This window comes from Drosophila bipectinata, chromosome 4, assembly GCF_030179905.1.
Source record: "Drosophila bipectinata strain 14024-0381.07 chromosome 4, DbipHiC1v2, whole genome shotgun sequence".
Classification (NCBI taxonomy): domain Eukaryota; kingdom Metazoa; phylum Arthropoda; class Insecta; order Diptera; family Drosophilidae; genus Drosophila; species Drosophila bipectinata.
This window is the reverse complement of record NC_091740.1, coordinates 11,779,423-11,801,454: the sequence shown is the minus strand read 5'-3', so window position 1 is coordinate 11,801,454 and position 22,032 is coordinate 11,779,423. Positions and strand designations below refer to the sequence as shown.

The 22,032-nt window shown below is 35.0% G+C and overlaps 1 protein-coding gene across 3 annotated transcripts in view; it reads left to right on the top strand.

The window, feature by feature from the left end:
- The window catches only part of LOC108125669 (uncharacterized), a 212,699-nt gene that overhangs the window by 96,280 nt on the left and 94,387 nt on the right, over positions 1 to 22,032 (top strand). For 2 of the 3 annotated variants that reach the window (XM_043213346.1, XM_070282358.1), the window contains 4 exons: positions 6,322 to 6,485; positions 19,806 to 19,940; positions 20,037 to 20,447; positions 20,500 to 20,627. In XM_043213346.1, the coding sequence (XP_043069281.1) occupies positions 6,322 to 6,485; positions 19,806 to 19,940; positions 20,037 to 20,447; positions 20,500 to 20,627 (838 nt within the window). Of the gene's footprint in view, positions 1 to 6,321; positions 6,486 to 19,805; positions 19,941 to 20,036; positions 20,452 to 20,499; positions 20,628 to 22,032 lie in introns of those variants that run through there. The other variant, XM_070282359.1, reaches the window with a different exon arrangement.

Here is a 22,032-nt window from a genome sequence, read left to right as displayed (position 1 = left end):
CAAATATTCAGCAGTATAAAACTATGCGGTTCATACCATTAATCTTAATTTAAATATATTCGTAGAATTTTTAATTGTGAAGACAAATAAAAAACTTTTATTTTAATAGATACCGGTGCAGACATGTCTATGTCAAAGGAAAACCCCGTTATCTTTCATGATATCCAAATAAATAAGAAAATCAATATTTAAGGCATAGGTCAAGTATTATGTCCAAAGGACTGATTTCAACAGAGAACAGACAGGTAAATACATTATTCCACACGATGTTCACTTCAGAATACCTTGTGATGGAATATAAGGCATTGACTTCATTAAGAATTTATATTCTTCATTCAATTTCCAGTTAGATATGAAAACAAAATAAAGATTGGCTCATAATGAGACCAAATAATCTAAAATTCCCAATTTATGTTTCAATAACATACTATTCTGGTACTAATTCCATTGCTCTACCAGCAATATCCCAAGTAGTCAGAAAAATTCACCTATCATCAGATGAGGATAGTGTATTAATTCCAAACCAGGAAATTAAAGAAAGCATTTATGTTGCAAACGCAGTGGCAATATCCAAAAATGCATTTGTCCGATTACTGAATATGACCAATGCCGATCAAGTAGTAGATATTAAAAATTTATCATATGAACCACTTTCGAAATACGATATAGTTCAAAACAATCCAGAAAATAGAGAAAAAACTGTCTTATCTCAATAAGCTAAAATTTTTCCACCACAATTCAAAAACGAATTGATTAATTTATGCACTCAGTTTAGTGACGTATTCTGACTCGAAACCGAATCCATCACTAATAATACCTTCTACAAACAAAAGCTAATGTTGAAGGACAATGAACCAGTCTAAATAAAAAATTATATAAACCCTCAAGGTCAAATAAATGAGATACAAGTACAAGTACAAAAACTAATCGACAATAAAATAGTAGAACCGTCTGTATCCCCTTATAACAGCCCACTTTTGTTAGTACCAAAGAAATCTCTTCCAGGGTCAGACAAGAAAAAATGGAATAATATAATAAAAACTGTAAAAACAAGAAAATAATAAAAAACTGTTGTCGGACAAATTCCCGCTCCCTAGAATTGATGACATTTTTGATTAACTAGGAAGAGCAAAATACTTTTCATGCCTTGACTTAATGTCAGGATTCCATCAAATTGAACTAGAAAAAACCGATTGCCATGCTGCCTAAAAATAGCGCCAAATTCTTTCCAGAGAATGATGACTATAGCATTTTACGGATTAGAACCTCCTCAAGCTTTCCTTTATATGGATGATTCATTAGTCATTGGTTGTTCCGAAACACATATGCTCAAAAACTTAATTGATGTTTTTGAGAAAATGTAGGAAGAAACGTAGGAAATACCATCTTAAATTACATCCTGAAAAATGATAATTTTTCATTCATGAAGTGACATTTTTGTGACAAAAATGCACGGATAACGGAATCTTGCCTGATGACAAAAAATACGACGTCATTAAAAATTATGCAGTCCCACATGATGCGGAAAGTGCTAGACGATTCGTTGCAATCTGCAACTACTGTAGCCGTTTTTCAAAAATTTTGCCGACTATGCTCGTCACATAACAAGATTATATAGAAAAAATTTCAAATTCAAATGGACAGCTAGATTGTCAGCGCTAATAAATCCGAATTTATTATAATACCGAGATTTCAGCAAAGAATTTTGCGTAATAACTGATGCAAGTAAACAAGCATATGGAGCAGTTTTAACTTAAAACAAAAATGGACTCCAACTTCCAGTTACTTATGCATCAAGTTCGTTTACTAAGGGTAAAAGTAATAAAAGTACAACAGAAGAAGAATTGGCAGCAATTCATTGGGCCATAACTTATTTCCGTCCATACATTTATGGTAGACATTTCACTGTCAAAACAGATCACAGACCATTAACATACTTGTTCTCAATGGTAAATCCAAGCTCAAAGCTAATGCGTATGAGACTTGATTTAGAGGAGTATAATTTTACAGCCGAATATCTGAAGGGTAAAGAAAACTTTGTAGCGGATGCGTTATCAAGAATAACCATTCAACAGATACAACAAACAAATGCATCTGTAAAGAAAGTCACTACTAGATATCAAAGTAGACACAAATTCCTGCGCAGGAATAGAAAAAATAGAATTGCCAAGGCAATTTATAGAAAAAGCTTCAAAACTTCATGGTACTGCAAGATATGATGTTAGCGATTTATATACGAATGGAACTCTTGACTTAGGACAATTTTTCCAAAGGCTTGAAACGCAAGCCGGTATAAATAAAATCAGCGAACTCAAAGTGGCACCGTGGGATAATATCTTTGCATACGTTTCAATTGATAACTTTAAAAGTAGGTACAATAAAAAATTAATTTCATTGAGAGTAGCGCCACTCGACCCGGTGACCCAAATAATAACAATAAAAGAAAAAGAAGCTCTATTGTCTATATTCCATGACGATCCAATAAAAGGAGGTCACACAGGCATCTCAATAACCTTTGCCAAGGTCAAAAGACATTATTATTGGAAAGGTATGACTCAAGATATTACTGAATACAAAAATGTCCAAAATGCCAAAAATGAAAAGTTACAAGAGAAATAAAAACTCCTCTAACAATAACTGATACACCAATACTTGCTTTCGACAGGGTTATAACAGACACCATTGGTCCACTACCCAGGTCTGAATATAGAAATGAACACGCAGTAACATTATTTTGTGATCTGACTAAACATCTAGTCGCGATTACAACTCCAAAAATGCTAACACAGTAGCAAAGGCGATTTTTGAAAATTTTATTCTAAAGTACGATCCAAAAAATACGTTCATTACGGACATGGGAACAGAATATAAAAGTTCTATAATATGGTAAATGATTTGTGCAAGTTGTTACAAATAAATAACATAACATCAACTACACACCACCACCAGACAGTTGGAATAGTCGAAAGAAGTCACAGAACTTTTAATGAAAACATACGTTCATATATATCGGTAGATAAAACTGATTGGGACAAATTGATCCAATATTTCGTTTATTGTTTCAACATTGTTTCTATGGCACATGACTATTGTCCATATGAACTTGTTTTGGGTAAAACAAACAGTTAACTATAACATAGATGATTATGCTAAAGAAAATAAATATAGATTAGAAATATCATATAAAAGAGCTAAAATTATGTTAGAAGAAAATAAGAGAAATAATAAAGTTAGAAGTTCTCAATAAATAATAAAACATAGTTTTTATAATAAATAATAAGAAGTTCTCAGGGCTGTAACGTTTGAAAAAGTTATTGTTCATGGCTGAAAATATAACGAAAGTCATATAAAAGATGTTAAAAGAAAAGACACTAATAACATTAATAACACCGCTATCTTTTCGATTTTATAGAATGGTTTGGTATTACCTATTGAATGGCTTGGAATCGTTGGTATCTGAGAATATCAAATTACTTAGGATATAGCTCGATAAGTAAATCTACCAATATATTTATGCTACTTGTGATGCTTATCTTGATGTACATTGCCAAAACAATAGTAATAAATTTAATAGCGGTGGTGGTGGTTTTTCGAGTGGCTGGTGATTAAAACCGCATCTGGAGGTACCAAACATGTTGGCGAACATGCTCGCCTGTGGATTGGCCCCTTTAGTCATAATAAAAAATCTACTGTTATTTGCGCCGGATATTGTTATTTCCCACCTGAGCGCCCGGGGCGTTTCCGGCCATGGCCACGTCCATAGCCTTCATCGTCCTTCATCGCTGCTCCAAAAATTCAGACACCGACTCCCTAGTAGGGATAAGGAACTTAAGGAATTTTGATTTTCTTCCCACTTAGCCTGGGTAGCGGCTTCCAACCTTTTAGGAAGCAACTGGAAGATGATGCACTTGGCAATCTGATTTGACGTACCCGAAGTCTTCAAGGCTCGCATATGGAAAATGAATTTGTCCAAAAGAACTCGAAGAGCTGCTATAGCCACTTTTCCACAGACTTTCATGTCGATGAATTTTGTTTTAGGTGAAGATAAGTTATTGAAATAATTTGGCAACAAAACAATTCCCAAAAATATTAATGAACTGATGTTAAACGAGGTGTCCTTTTTAGGGGGCGGGAGTGGGAGTGGCCAAATTTTGACAAAATTTGGTTTGCGTGAAAAGTATTGTTTAGTATTTAATAATTAATAGTTTTTCTCTTATAGACTCTTATAGCCTTTAAACTCACCTCCTGAGTTAATATAGGAATGTCCGTTTGACCGTCTATTTGTCCATCTGTCTGTTCTCGTTGGCTCTCAGTCTTAAAGAAATTGACTTAAAACGTTGCACACACCCTTCTTTCATTTGAACACAGTTTATGAGTGGAAACGGCTGGGATCGCCGTCGTATCCTATAGCTGTCATATAACTGAACGATCGGATTTCTTGGTGGTAAACATATTTGGTATTTTGGTATTTTTTAAACAAAGGAATCAATTTGAAAATTTTAAAAGTAAGAAGATTGGGACTTTTTTTTTAATTTAGTATTCTTGAAATGTATTTTTTTAATAAAATTCTCTAAAGATCGAAAAACTTTATCCGATATTCGTGAAATATATCCGATCTTAACTTCAAGGGTATATCAACTTCGGTCCTGACACTTCTATCTTCAAAAACGGCAGAAATTGTTCATTTCCGATCATAGAGGTATATAAAAGCTATAGGAATTGGAGAATAACAGTAAAAATTTGTTTTCATTTGTAATCAGTGTTGCCAGGTACTGAGCTCAAAATAGGCTAGATTTTGGGTAAAAATAGGCTAGAATAGGCTAAAACTCAGAAAAATGTCTGAAAAATAAGCTATATATTCAAATTTAATAATATCTACCACATTAAAGTAATTTTCATGTTTTTATACCCTTGCAGAGGGTATTATAATTTTGGTCAAAAGTGTGCAACGCAGTGAAGGAGACATCTCCGACCCTATAAAGTATATATATTCTTGATCAGGATCACCTCCTGAGTAGATATGAGCATGTCCGTCTGTCCGTCTGTCCGTCTGTCTGTCCGTCTGTCTGTTTCTACGCAAACTAGTCTCTCAGTTTTAAAGCTATCGTCTTGAAACTTTGCACACACCCTTCTTTCCTTTGCACGCAGTATATAAGTCGGAACGGCCCGGATCGGCCGACTATATCCTATAGCTGCCATATAACTGATTGATCGGAAATGGTATAACTTTGGTGTTTTTAAAGTTAGAGAGTTCAAATTTTAGGTGAAAGCTATTTTTGGCAAAATAATACGACATGCTAAATTTCGTAAGGATCGGCCGACTATATCCTATAGCTGCCATACAACTGAACGATCGGAAATGACCCAACTTTAACCCAACTCGTGTTTTTGAAGATAGAAAGCTGGAACTTGGTACAGATTATATATTTGGTCAGTTGATCCGACCTACCAAATTTCATTAGGATCGGCCGACTATATCCTATAGCTGCCATATAACTGAACGATCGGAAATGGTACTTGGTAGAAATATCAACTTTCGTATTTTTGAAGATAGAAGTTTGGGACTTTTTTTAGATTTTGTATTGTAAAAAATTGGATTACATATTCCTATTGCCATAAGGATCGGCCAACTATATCTGATGTTTGCGATATATATCCGGTTTTAACTGCAAGGGTATATAAACTTCGGCTCCGCCCGAAGTTAGCTTTCCTTTCTTGTTATTATATTAAACACGTTAACAAACTTTCAATATCGTCGTTCTCCCCGTCATTTAAATAGCCTCCCCGTCAGGCTATTTACAAATTTTATAGGCTATATCATTTAAAAATAGGCTAGATCTAGCCTGAAATAGGCTAAAATGGCAACACTACAATTACAAATTGTAATGCTAAAAATGTTTGAACAACAGAACACTATACTATTGAACAATGGTATTGTTTCTTTTAAAAGTAATAAACGATTTCGTGGTATCCTCATTTAGTAGATCCGGTGAGTTTAAAAATCCGAAAATTCCAAAATCCAAATTATCCAAAAATAAAATACGAGTGTGGAACTCTTTCTGTCTACATAAACATATGTATATCATTTCCGGTCGTTTAGCTATATAGCTAACTTAAAAGTTCTGTCTATGTGACTTACTTATTGGGATCTTTAGTATCTTAATTTTTCCTTTAAACTTTATACAGACTTAGCTTATTAGTAGCTGCAGAAAAATGAACTGAACTGAAAAATGAAAAATGAAATATGAAATGATTTCATCTGTTTATTTTCATATATATATTAAGATAAAATTATGATTATATTATTATTTTAACTTGCAGGCCTGAAAATTACCACTTCCATAATGGATGTTTATACTGTAATATTCACTTCAAACTAATTTTTGCACCGAAGATCATTTACGAAGCAGAACCTTCTCATTGTAAACCAGAATTAATCATAAGGGAAAATGAACCCAAATCATTGCCTTCTGATGTTGCTAGAGGTAAGTTATAATATATAGTATATTATTTATGCAATAAAATTTAACTTTTAAGGTAATCGACATAAATATTGTAATCGTGTTTATAAAAAAAGTTTTACCCAATTATGCTTATATAGGAGAACATTAAAAATAATGAATTGTGCGTAGTTTAAGCCTTCAGCTTGCTGATTCTGCTAAGCATTTTCTAAATTTAAATGTTTACTTAGGGGAGCAACCCCTCTAAGAATGGTAGAATGGTTTACTACGTAGGGGGTAGAGTACTGAATAGACAACTTTCGTTCGCAGCCGCGTCACAGGAACGATGTTTTGAAGATTGCAGTGATGATTTTCCTGATCCATAACCTCAGTTCAGCCCCGGCTTTGGTTAATTGAGCCGGGAAGATGCCATCCGGGGCTGCAGATTTAAAGGGCTTGAAACTGTTTAACCGAGATTCCTATTACTTACGGGGGGTTCGAGCGTGTTCGAGCCTCCCTGGCTTCGCGTTTCCTGAATTGGGTTCTTCTGTGACCTTCCTGGGAAGTGTGAGTAGGTGAGTGCGTCTTGGGTTTCCTTGCTGGACGTGGTCCAATCGAGGTTTCAATGTACCCGGCATTAGGTGCAGTGCACATTGGGCGGAAACACGCTTTTTATTAGCATTAATTTTGGTTAAAAGTGTGCAGCGCAGTGAAGGAGACATCTCCGACCCTATATATTCTTGATAAGGATCACCTCCTGAGTTGATATTAGCATGTCCGTCTGTCCGTCTGTCTGTCTGTCCGTCTGTCTGTTTCTACGCAAACTAGTCTCTCACTTTTAAAATTATCGCCTTGAAACTTTGCACATACCTTTTTTTCCTTATAAGAAAGGAAAGAAACTTTCTTTCTTTCCTATTTCCTATATAAGTCGGAACGACCGGGATCGGCTGACTATATCCTATAGCTGCCATATAACTGATTGATCGGAAATGGTATACCTTCGGTGTTTTTAGAGTTAGAGAGTTCAAATTTTACATAAAAGCTATTTTTGGCAAAATAATATATATCTTATAGCTGCCATATAACTGAACGATCGGAAATGACACAACTTTCGTGTTTTTGAAGATAGAACTTCGTACAGATTCTATTTTTGTCAGTTGTCAGTTGACTACCAAATTTCATTAGGATCGGCTAACTATATCCTATAGCTGCCATATAACTGGTTTCGGAAATGGTTTTTGGTAAAAATACCAACTTTGGTATTTTTGAAGATAGAAGCATGGGACTTTTTTTTATATATTTTATTGTAATTAATTGGTTTTATTATGATATTCTCATAAGGATCGGCCAATTATATTCGATGTGTGCGATATATATCCGGTTTTAACTGCAAGGGTATATAAACTTCGGTTCCGCCCAAAGTTATCTTTTCTTTCTTGTTCTCTATTTTATCGTAATGCCAATCAAAAAAGGTTTCAACACTGCTACCCCTGACCAGTAACACTTCCAGGAAATCGGTACAACGAATGTTCAGTTGTGCTAAAACAAGCAGTCAAATCCTACATGCCTATTTAAAAGTAGTATTAAATCAAAAAAGAAAAAAATTATAAGCGTAAATAAACATAAATGTTTGGTCATTGAGGGTTTTCAATGCCGTAATCCACACCAAAATACAAAGATGAATTTAAGTAAATTTAAAACGTTATAAATTTTAATTTCTTCATGCAGATGAAGCCGGATGATTAACGGATAGAACAGCTTTTGGTGCATGCAGGGACTCAATGTTATGAACAGAGAGTGCGGCCCGACGAGTCATTGCAAAGCTAAAGGTCTCGATAATGGAGAGGGCGGCCCGACCTAGACATTGCGGAGCTAAAACTCTCTAAAGAAAGGGCCGTTGAGTCGAGCGGCCGAGAGAGAGACTCAGCTTGCGACCAACTAAGCGATTTATACAAACTTTAGCCTAATAAATAAAAATTACACTAAGCATTACATTAACTTTTTTTTAACATTATAATTTAAACACTAAACCGCTGTGCTTCTGCCTGACCCGACAATAAACAAAAAAGAAAAGCTAACTTTGGGCGGAGCAGATGTTGATATACCTTTGCAGTTAAAAGCGGATATATGGTATATCGCTAAAATCGGATATAGTTGGCCGATCCTTTGTTTCGCTTACTCTAAAAACACCAACGTTTTATCATTTTCGATGCAAAAGTTATATTGCAGCTATAGGATATAGTCGACTGAACCAGGCTGTTCCGACTATTGTACTGCGTGCAAAAGAAAGAAGCGTGTGTGCAAAGTCGCAAGTCGATACCCTTCAGTACCATTCCTCAAGGATTGCTCAAGGAAACCTTAGAAAAAAGGAATTGCCACCCAGGGAATAGAAAAGTTCCTCGCATCGAGAAATTCGAACTCCCCGGAGAATTCTCAGGAAATTCTGCAGGATTCTGCAGAATTTCATACTAAATACCCCTGGGAATCCCTGGGGAATATACAGAGAAAATTGAGAGGAAATAGCAGGGATTTGTAGGGGTGTTCACTGAAGAATCTGAGAGGAAATAGCAGGGATTTGTAGGGGTATTCAATGAGGAACCTGTGAAGAAATAGCAGGGATTCGTATGGGAATCTGAGGAATCAGCGAGAAACTGTAAGGATTTCTACCCCCACCTTTCCTTTCAATAAAAAAGTATTAAATAAATAAATTACAAATTATTATTTTATTATTTTTTCAAATTATTAATTATAAAAAATTATTTTACAAATTATTTATTTATTTATTTTTTTTTTGTTATTATTATTTTTAACACAAGTGAGAGCGTGACCCAAAACTTTCTCCGGCGAGTTCCCCAGAGCCACGTTAGATATACTATCTTTAAATAAAATAAATAGAAATTAGATATTGTTTACATTATTTGTAATTAAATTACATACCGATCAAAACTCCATAAAAATTTGAAAAGGTTTTCATTTTAGGCCCACTAACTCCGTCTATGTTATATTGGACGATCAGCTCCTCAACAATAACATATTTTAAAGATTTGGTCAATGGTACGCGCTTCGATAAATTTGTCACTGCAAAAATTAATAGGTATTAAAAATTTTTTTATATTTAATTTATAAATATTATACTTACACATTCTTCCTTCATGCCGCGGCCTAAGGCAAAATCTAAGGCTCCCAATGCCTCTTCTATGCGAATTGGGAATTCCATGTTGACAGCATTGCTGGTGGCCTTTCCCTTAACAAAAACCTCCAGCAATGCTGTCAACTTGGCCAGTTGATTTGTGCATGCGGCGATTTCCCTCGCCTGCTCATCAATTTTTCGCTCTAGGTGATCAATTTTTGAATCGCCCAAATCGTCCCCTCGACCACCTCGACCTCGTTCTGCTCGTATCCGCAATCAGGTCAACGTCTGAAAAAAGAAATTAATAAAAAATTAATATATTCGATTTTTTTTTATTTTTTACCATCGACATTAAACGCCATCTTTAATATTTTCATGTTAGGCTCCATCTTTGATCTGTTATGTTATGTTCCTTTTTTGAAGAATATAAAAATGTATTTTTATACCCTTGCAGAGGGTATTATAATTTTGTCCAAAAGTGTGCAACGCAGTGAAGGAGACATCTCCGACCCTATAAAGTATATATATTCTTGATCAGGATCACCTCCTGAGTTGATATGAGCATGTCCGTCTGTCCGTCTGTCCGTCTGTCTGTTTCTACGCAAACTAGTCTCTCAGTTTTAAAGCTATCGTCTTGAAACTTTGCACACACCCTTCTTTCCTTTGCACGCAGTATATAAGTCGGAACGGCCGGGATCGGCCGACTATATCCTATAGCTGCCATATAACTGATTGATCGGAAATGGTATAACTTTGGTGTTTTTAGAGTTAGAGAGTTCAAATTTGACATGAGAGCTATTTTTGGCAAAATAATACGACATGCCAAATTTCATAAGGATCGGCCGACTATATCCTATAGCTGCCATATAACTCAACGATCGGAAATGACCCAACTTTCGTGTTTTTGAAGATAGAAAGCTGGAATTTAGTACAGACTCTATTTTTGGTTAGTTGATCCAACCTACCAAATTTCATTAGGATCGGCCGACTATATCCTATAGCTGCCATATAACTGAACGATCGGAAATGACCCAACTTTTGTGTTTTTGAAGATAGAAAGCTGGAACTTGGTACAGATTATATTTTGATCCATCCTACCAAATTTCATAAGGATCGGCCAACTATATCCGATGTTTGCGATATATATCCGGTTTTAGCTGCAAGGGTATATAAACTTCGGCTCCGCCCGAAGTTAGCTTTCCTTTCTTGTTAATTATTTATTTAAATAAATAAATAAACAATAAATAAATAATAACATAATATGTATGTACAAGCGGCAAATGCCGTTTAATAAATATATGTACATATGTAAATATGTATATTGAACGGCCGCTCGGTATTTAATAAATAACTTAATTATATGCACATTACTTTTTAATTGTACTCACCAGAATTAGTTTTTTGGTCACTTAAACTTTTTTTTCTTCACAAACGCGTTTGCTTTAGGTGCAACTTGAACATCAAATGCAAAGAGAAGGGGAGAGGCAAGACGAAACCGAAAATTGACAAACGATAATTCTGGCGCGTGCCAGGGTATAGTCGACCAACGCAATGCCTTGTAATTAGAATCGCACAAGGCAAATAATCAAACAAGAACATTTTGGCTTTGCCTAAAGCCAATTATTAATACATTTCAATATACCATATGATTAGATAAGAAAAATTAATTAAATATAATCTTAAATATATATAAATATTTTAACATATTTTAAAAAGGGTATTCTGACGTCGCTTCCATTCATTTGGTTTTCGACACCGATTTTTTTTCTCTCCCTTCCCTCCATCTACATCTCTCTAATTGTCTCTCTGTCGCGTGCCTCTGCTCCGAAAATATGATGTAGAAGCTGCGAGAATCATTGTCGAAAACCGAAAGCAGGTAGAAATTTCGTTTCCCCTTTCGTTTCGAACTGAGTAAACGAAGCCCATCCAATTTGTTTTCGTTTTTCGGACATGTTGCCAGGAAAAGGCCGGGAGGGAATTTTGGTACTGAAGGGTAGCTTTTAAACTGAGAGACTAGTTCGCGTAGAAACAGAAGGACAGACAGACGGATAGAAAGAAGGACATGCTCATATAAACTCAGAAGGTGATCCTGATCAAGAATATATAAAATTTATAGGGTCGGAGATATCTCCTTCAAGAAATCTCCTCCAAAAAAAAAAATTAAAAGAAGCAGCAGCGGAGTTAAACCTGTGTATCCGTGGGAAACAATTAAAGCCTGTGCGTCGGTAGGCCCATAGGCCCCGGAAACCAGCAGCAGATATTTACCAAGTGTGGAAGGAATGTCAATTCCTTTTTCACCATCGAGAAAAAAACAAAATGCGGAAGGCAATCTGTCCTGTTTAGGAGAAGGTATCTAGGAGGTAGGAGGTATCTGCTCCTGTTGAGCAAAGAGACGCACCGAGCCTAGAAGAAGCTCTGCAGTTGTGTCCCAACGGTGGATTTCGCCCCCTCACAAAAGCTGAGTACAGGGCAGAGCAAAACACACCGATCCAAACGAAGAACAGGAGCGGAAAAAAGGGTAAAGCTCCTACAACGGCGGCTAATACAGGACTACATAAAATATCCAAATCCCCACAAGAGGAGGAAACAACTTTTAAAATAAGTAAAGTAACGCAACAAGGGCTGCATTTATGCCAATGCCTAAATTACCTGTCATCACCAAAAAAAAATCGAACCGAAGCCGATGCGTGAAAGAGCTTCTTGCAAAACACTTACAACTGATAGGCTATATAATAAAACCATGCAATTGATATTGATTTATATTGAGCAAACTATTATAAATCATTTGCATGTAAAACAATAACAAGCATTTAACAAATTTTCTTTCATTTAAAATTTTTTTTTTTTTGCGAAGGTATCATCAGATTTTAAAATTAAATATTCTTATTCCAATTTTATGCCATACTACCTGAGCATGTTTTTTATCCACTCTTGCCTTATCATACTGAGCATTCCTACTCATACCTTCCTTAGCTTCCTTTTTAGCCTTATTCAGATTCACTCGCTCTTCCTCTTTTACAGTGAGCATTCCCAAGGGTCTCGAGCTCCAGATGCGGTACAGGTAGAAAATGGTGGTGAAGGCATCAATTTGAACGATGCCGTATTCCTTCTTGTCCTTTTTTCGGTCAATTTCCCACTAATATCTTTGTGTGCCGCATGCCATGGTATCTCTAACTTGGAAATGGGATGTAACTCCGATTGTATTTTACCTGACACTGATTTTGACAATTTACATGTCACACAATTTTCTAAAAATCTTCCCACGTATTTTGACAATCCATCGAACCAATATTGCTCGTAAATCTTATCTAGGGTTTTTTGCCACCCCAAGTGCATTATAGCTTCGTGAACATGATTAACTGACCACCTAAATGCCCTGGGTACGACTAGCAAGCATTGTGTCTTCTTTGAATTTTAGGGTGCAGCAAACTTTTCCGTATTTCATAAGAATTTGCTATTTCTTTCTGCATTTCATCACTATTTAAATCGGCCATGATTTGCGATATGTCTTGATCACTCTTCTGTTCGGATATAAGCCAGTTGTGGGTTATAGTTGCCAAGTCAACTCGTACCTCCACTACCTTACTCAAACTTTCCTGCTCTACTACAGTGACGGGATTTCTAGACAAGCAGTCAACATGAGTTATTTCGCTCCCTTTCTTGTTTTCCACCTGGAATTTGTATGACTGCAAAAATGTCCACCAACGATGAACCCGCGGTGTCAATACCGCTTTCTTTTGACTTGCCCTAACAGAATTACAATCGTGTTAATATTCTGCCGCTTAAATAATGTCGGAAATTTATGATCGCGTTGTACACCGCCAATATCTCGAGTTCATACGAATGATATTTTCATTCGGGTATTGTGGTGCATTTATGCATCCGTATGCAGCTCTATGGGTAAGTTGGGATCGAATACAATCAACACGGAGTCACTAGTTAGCACCTTAATAATTTGTTTGCATGTTTCCTCAAGCTTTTCTTTTCAGTCAAATTCGTTCATTTTTGATGTTAGCAGATAAAGAGGCTTCATTACTTCTGAGAAATGTGGGACAAATTACTTACTTAAGTAAGATGCTAAACCTATGAACTGTCTAGTTTGTGTGACTGATTCTGGTGTAGGCAGTTGGATTAGTGCTTTTTTTTCGAGGATTGGGCTTTAGCTCGCCATCTCTTATAAGAAACCCTAAGTACTCTATCTCCGTTTGCAGAAATTGACATTTTTTAATTTTAAGGAAAAGCCTGACTTGGATAATACGCTTAGCATTGTTTCCAATCTGTCAAATGCTTCCTCTATAATACTAGACAAAATTAATACGACTTCGATGTAGACTACTGCGTATTTATTAACCAAGTCCCCTAAACCTCGAAGTATGGCACGTAGAAAGACGGACGAAGCGTTTTGGTCCAATTATCATATCATATTTAAGGCAATTATTACACAGTGCGACAGTGATTTGGAACTTTTGAAGAGACCTAGTAGGAATTGTTTATTAGGTCGAATATAGCATAAAACCGTGTTTGAAACACCCTCAAAATCTTGATTTATTTAGAAAAAAGGGGTTTTCGGGACTTTTTTGCTCTTCAAAATTCCTAAGCGCGTAATTTTAAACCGATTTTAAAATTTTTGACGTTTTTTAAAAGTTATATGTTGTAGCTTTTGAAAAAAAGTGAAAAAAATATCTTTAATTTATTTCAACAAAAAGGATAAAATTTTTACGCAAGAAACTGACATTTTTGAATTTTTGTCGTGTTTTTCAGACTTTGACGCCATTTTTTAGGTACAACTTCCAAAATTACTTACTTAATTAAAATAACGCGCTTAGGAGTTTTGAAGAGCAAAAAAGTCCCGAAAAACCGTTCTTTCTAAATAAATCAAGATTTTGAGGGTGTTAAAAAAATTTCAAACACGGTTTTATACTATATTCGACCTAATGAACAATTCCTACTATGTCTCTTCAAAAGTTCCTCCTATTTTTTTTTTGTCGCACTGTGTTATCTACTACGTGAAATAACAATTCCAAGTTAAATTCAGAGATTTGTATGGTGGACCGAATTTGCATATTGCTTTTGACAACGTTGTCGCCTATGCCTCTCAAAACAACCATGTTATGAATTCTTTTACCGGCTAGCTTCACGCCGACTGTTTCCTTTACCAGAGAGAATTCAGATCCCGAATCAAAAAAAATGGAAACTTCTCACCAAATTGAATTGCAGTCCCCTTCTTTCGTTGCTGCTTCGGCTCGCTGTTGCTGTTCCCCTCGTACACACTCACGGGATATGTCCAACGCCGCCACATTTGAAACAAGTTACCGTTGATCTCTCTCGTGCCATCGTTGTTCTGTTGTTGCTATGGCCTGGTCTAATTTCGTTTCGCTCTTCTGTTCTCCTCTTGCGACACTCTATTGCCTTATGCCCAAGTTTCCCGCAATTATGGCATCTAATCGGCGTCTGCATTTTAAACCTCTTCTTTTCGGGTCCCTCCATTTCAGAAAATTTCTAAAATGCTGCTAAACGTGTGCGCCTTGAGTTTTTGTTTCAATTCAGCACGTGTTTTTATGTTTGTAGTGAACGCTACACGGGGGAGGGGAGGGGGCTCTGGGGTCAATTTGGGATGCATGAGCCAAGACTTGGAATATGGCAATCTCCTCATGGGTCAATGATTTCCACTTGGTCAATAACGATGTAATTAATCGACTGGAATACACCGAGAGGCATTCATTTGCATTGGGGCGTCCCTTGAGCTTATTGAGCAACACTGCTGCCGGCGTCTCGTTGCCTTCGTAGCGTTTCTTGAACAATTCTCCGAGTCGCGACCAGCTCATTTTACTCATTTAAGCAGGCCTATCCCACCGCGCTCATATTCAAAAAGCTTCTCTCTTCATTTGGAATGCCCATTTATTCCTTATTAAACTATACAATGAAAACTTTTAATTAATCATTGAATACAGTGTTTCAAATTAAATTTAACTTATCTCCGACATATACATATTCAAGAAATAATTTTTTTTTGTTTTAAAGATGTAGAATTTGAGTTTCCTAAAAATGTGTTGGTTCAGCAATAGTCAGACTAAAGATAATACGGCCAATGTGATCAATAAAGTAAGCATCATAGATCACACAAATAGTTTTCAATCACTGTGGATCCTTTTACTTATTATCACTATCTTCTAACCTTTAACCTTTATATTAAAAATAATAAATTAATAGAAAGGCATTATATGCGTCAAGCCAATGAAATGGATAAGGTATAAGAGTAAAAACCCTTGTCGAATAAAAAAAAATTGAATATATTTTCAAAATAATTATGTCCACAAATAGGGCCATAAGGGAAACCTTAAGAAAGGACCCTGAATTCCCTGAGCAAGTGCAAGCCATTCTTCAATAGTACAATGGCAAACTAATACATTGAAAGATATAATTTCTATCACATGTCTATCACAAAACAGGCCAATACGCAAAAGTACGATCAACAAACATTCATCAATATTAGTTGCTTGTTTTTTCACGACTTACGTATAATAATGCATAATAACAAAGACAAATCAAGTCAGAAATACTGGACACAGTTGTCAAATTTTTTAATAAACCTTAAATGAAATTTGACTTCAATCAAAAACAAATTTGATTTAAACATAATAATACCGTCTGTATTAAATACCCTATCAATAATAGATATTGATGAAACAGACAAAGCAATAGAAGGCAGAAGTACAGGAAACAAACCCTCTACAATAGAGGAAGAGGATCAATAACGTAGCCTCTATTTAGCCCCAAACCTCAAAATAGTCAAAAAAAATTAACCGATTTGACAATACCTGCGGCTCTGACATTTACAGAATCGTCTGAATAAAATTTTTCTGATTCAAGTGAACTAGAAGAAGAAAGTTGTAATACAAATTCTGAAGTTGAAGCTGAAGCCGCAGCCAGAGGCCATTAGAAAGAAAATTCACCTGAAACAATTCATAACAGGAACTAACTTAGTTAACCTAACAAAGGATAATTATGAATATGCTCGCTTACAAAAAGTGAGTCATGAAACCACTATAGGCGCTATAATAAAAAAGTTAACAGATTATTATGAAGGCGAAACCTCTGATGTAATTAAAGCAAAAATGGCCAGTGTTTATTTAAAAGGTAAAATGGCCACGCAATTTACTATAGACATTGACAATCTTCGAAAATTGTTGGAATCTATATCTATTCTTGAGGGATTGTCTTACGAGCATTCAGATAAGTTTAGCACGAAGGAAGCCATACGGGTCATAACGATAAATTGTGTCCAGCAAAAATTAAAAACAATACTCGAAGCTGGAACTTTCACAACAACGAACAAAGCTGTGATCAAATTTATCAATTGCAGCACAGAAATGATTGGAAATGCGAGCACCATTTTCTACAGTCACATTATCACGATTATAATTATCGCGATAGAGGCAATGGTAGTAGTTATTATAATAATAATAATCTGAATAACGGTCAAAACAATAATTATTACCCCCTTAATAATAACTATAGATGGAATAACAGAGGCAACTTCAAAGGAAATTATGAGGGAAATAATAAAAAATATATATTATTATAACCATAATAATTTTAATAATAATAATAATATCAAAAACGTCAGGACAGCCCATAATGCCTCTAGAAACTCCCAGGAACCTTTAGATACTCAGCAATAGATAAGGCAAAAACTATCAATCTCAGTTTAAATGCATTTATAATTTTCAAAAATTTCGCCACCGGAAAAGAACTTGTATTTTTAATAGACACTGGTGCAGACATATCAATACTCAAAGAAAATTCAGACGTTTTTCCTGACATTAAATCCGACTATGTAATAAACATACAAGGAATTAGTCAAGAATTTACAAAATCCATAGGACAAATATCCACTGAAATACAGACTACTAAATATTAATCCCACATAAGTTTCATATTGTACATTTGAAATTGGCCATTCCCTGTGATGGAATATTAAGAATCGACTTTATCAAAAAATACAACTGTCAGTTAGACTTCAAGCTATCCGAAGATTGGCTTATACTTAGACCAAATAACTTGAAATTTCCAATTTATGTTCCAATAACATTCAGTTCTGGTAATAATTCCGTAAAATTTAAACAGATTCAATTGAAGACAGTATATTAATTTCAAACCAAGAAATTGAACATAGGATATACATAGCAAGCAACAAATACTGATAAAGTAGTCAGCATTAATAACTTATAGTTCAATCAAACAAAGAAAATAGAGAAAATTCTGTATTATATCAACTCTAAAAAAATTTTCCTATCCAATTCCGGACACATCTGTCAACCATGCAAAAAATATAGCGATGTATTCGGATTGGAAACCGAGGCGTTAAGTAAAAATAACACAGTGAAAAAAAAAAAAATTAAAGGAACTTTTAAAGAGACATAGAAGGAATTGTTTATTAGGTCGAATATAGCACAAAACCGGGATTGAAATATAATATTTGTAACACCCAAAAAATCTTAATTTATTTAGAAAATCGCCTTTTTCTGAACTTTTTTGCTGTTGAATGTGGTCAACCAGGGTTTGCATTTACTACTCCATAGCAACGAGATGCATAGAAATATTGATCTGCTATTGCTACCGCTGTCACTTTTTCCGGGAGCGGGAGCGGAGCCGTAGCAGAAAAAAGTAAATTGTCTGCTCTGCTCTGCTCCGAACTACGAAAAGTTCGAAGATATAGCTATACAATAGCAGAAAAAAAATATTCTGTGCTCCTCGTAGCCGTAGCCGTATCCAAAAATCTAGTGCGAGAGCAGAGCAAAAAATATTTTTGTATGTTCTATTGCTCTATCGTAGTTTTTTTTTTTTTTTTCTCACCTGATTTTTATGCACTATCACTGTGTGACCTCTTTCTTTACCTCCTATCTTTCTTACCCACTTTTCTTTACCCTTGTAAGATGCATAGTAATAATAATAAGGTAATAAAAAATATTAATAATATTTAATATTTAGTTCATTCAGAAACAACAAATAAATATTAATAACTCCTAATTAAATCAAAATTAAAACATTGTGCTATTCAGTCATGGGCTTATTATTCTATTCAAAAATTTAGTAAATAATTAATCGTCGTCTTCAAATAAACTCAAGTTGTCGATAGCATTATCTAAGTGTGTTGAGTTTAGGCGAACAAGGAGTATAGGAAGTTTTCAAGGAAACAAGGAAGTTTTCTAATTTGTCGTGGCTTAAACGATTTCTGTTGTCCGACAACACCAGTTTTAATGAAGGAAATGCCAGCTCTACTGTTACCTATAAATTTTTGAAATTTAAATTTTGTTTCGAATTAAGTAATAGTTCGTTTTGGTTAGTTTTGTGCTTAAACATATTTTGCTTAGTTCGTAGAGCTCTGCATCGCATGATTTCTTTTGAAACGTAAATTGCATTGTTTATTCAAAAATGCAACCAATAACCAAAGGGGCACAGCTTATTGATGAGCTTAGAAAACATCAATAAGCATCTAATCAAGGTGTATTTTATCGATAGGTAAACTTAAATTAACGTTTATTTTAAATTGAAAATCATAATTAAATACCGCTAGCGAGGTCAAATCGACCACTGTGAGACAGACGGACGGACAGACGGACGGACGGACGGCCAGACGGAGAGACTTGCTTATATCAACTCACCAAGGAGGTGATCCTGAGCAAGAATATACATACTTTATAGGATCGGAGATGTCCTTTGGCCCAAAATCGTAAAAAATTATCCGTACGAAAATAAAATCAATTTTGCGGAAGTTATTGACAAATCGCCTCTATTCGGATTGGTAGCCCTTAAGTCATTTCAAACTTAAATCCAGGTGCTGTTTCAATTTGCGCTGTCTACTATATAGAGAAGTGATTGAAAACTTTATATTTAATCGATTTTTTTTCTTTTTTTAAACATTTAAGTTTGTTTTGTTTTGGTATTCGGTTCCTCGGCTTCGGCTTAGTTTTTATTTATTTCTAATTAATTTAATTATACAATGAACTTAAGTATATACAACAAATTAAATTTTCTTGACGAATATTTATTTTGATTTAGCTATTTTCTATTTTCTATAAATACAAGTTACAATTTACAATACAACTATTTAAAAAAAAAAAACTAGATAATTTATTGGTTTTAAAAATATTTTAAATTTTGCATGCTTCTGGCTAAGAAAAAGAAGAATAATATTATACATTTGTTTGAATAAATTTTTATTTATCTTACAGCATCCGATAAGCCAAACCTAGGACTAGAGGAGCTACATCATATAAATGTTCGGTCAAAATTTATGGCATTCGAAAATGGCCCTAAAATAAGAAACGAGATTTTAAAAGAATGTGGAGATTTTGATGTTTTAAATAGTAAGTTCATTATATTAAAAAAAATATTAATTTTTCAAACATCGTATACTTTTATTTTTTATAATATGAAATATACTATAATTTAAATTTGCGCAGACAACTTTGGAAGCGATGATGAAAACGACGTAAAATTCATACGATCTGAAAAACATGTAAAAAAGGACAGCCCTGCAGGATTAGGGGATGCAATTAAAGACATAAGAACAAGATTTGAACTTGGTAAGGTTTTGGCAAAAGAAGAACGACGCGAAGAAACAAAACAAGAAATACAAAACATACGCTCTCGCCTGTTTATGGGTAAACAAGCTAAAATAAAAGAAATGTATCAGTTGGCAGTTGCTGAATCAGAGCAAGGTATAACATCAGCGGGTAAAATCCCGAATGAAGATGTTACGGTAGAAACACGATTAATAAAAAACCGATTCGAAAATGGTGAACTGTTTAAGAAAAGAAATCAAAAATCTAGTAAAGAACCCTTAAAAGCGGATGCAGATGTTTTCGAATCAGGTATGTATAAATAATTACTGCTTTCATTGATTGAAAAATATATTCTGCGCAGGTATAGGAAAAGCATCGCGCAGTATTTTCATGGAGCTGGACGCAAATCATGCTTCAAATATAATAAAGAGTCACACTCAAACTAAACCAGAAAACACCATTTTGAGCTCTCCAAATGTTGGCCCTAGAGTAAGTTAAAAAATAAAGAGAAAAGCTAATTTTAGGCGAAACCGTAGTTAAATGAAGTACCCTTTCAGTTATATAGGGTAATTATTAGAAACTTGGTCGATAGCCCACGGCACCTATTTGAGCCACAAGGGATCTTTATAAGACCGCAATACCGCAAAGATTTGGGAGGTTCGTGGGTTTCTTTTATTGTTATACCCAGTACTCGTAGAGAACAAGGGTTCATTGTATTCTTGTGAATATACAGCTGCGGCAAAAAAAAATAGCACTGAGATGCACAATTTTCTTTTTTGAAAACTTTTTTTTGTTTTTTTGGCTTCTTAATGGAGTTTTTATAAACATTAGGTTATAATTAAACAACATATAGCGAACTCGACCTCGATTTTAACAAACTTTAGAAAATTTTTAAGTAAGAATGATAAATTTGAGCATTTGACGCGGCAACAAAAATAGCACTATTTTTTTGAAAACATAAAAAACTTAAAAAAAACATGGAAACAACCAGAAAGTATTCAAATTATTATTTTAGATTGTAATCTTTATCTAAAAAATGCATTAATAATTTGTTTTAAAGCCTTTGGCAGAAATGACAGCTTCACAATGTCTCGGCATTGAATTTACCAATCTTTGGCCCCTTTCCAGTGGGATATTGCTCCAAGTCTCCTTGACAGAAAGCTCAAAGCCCCTTATTTTTTTTTGGATTTGTATTTGAATCAAATTTTTTCACATCAGACCACAGATTTTCTATAGGATTTAGGTCTGGGGACTAAGCTGGCCAATCCATTACATGGAGATTTCTGTCTTCTTACCACTTTCGAGCTTTATTGCTGGTATGCTTTGGGTCATTATCCTGTTGGAAGACCCATAACAATTGCATTTCATCCTCAGCATAAGGCAGCATGACGTTTTTCAAGATTTCGGACTATACGAGTCGATCCATTAGACCATATTGGGACCAACTCCGTAATACGAGAAGCATGCCCAAACCATAATACTGGTTCCACCGGGTTTAATGGTATTGTACGTAAAACTGGGACGGTATTTCGAATTTTGGGGTCGCCTTACATATGAACGAGATCCTTTTCCTCAAAATTCATCAAAATTCAAAATTCAGGATCCTTTTCCTGCTTTCATCGGACCAAAAAATATTTCTCCATTTTTCTGCCGGCCAATTCGGATGTTCTTTGGCAAACAAAATCCAACTTGCCCCATGCTTCACACTCCAAAGGGAAACTGTTCTAATTGATGACGAAATATTTAGCTCCATTTTTAGCTCAGTAGCCGGATTAAAGGGCGACTCCTTGCTCTCACGAACCAGTCGGTTGACCTGCAATTTCGACATGGCGACCTTTCTACCGCGGCTTTCTGCCTTCGAAACATATTTTAATGCGTTGCTAATCATTTTATT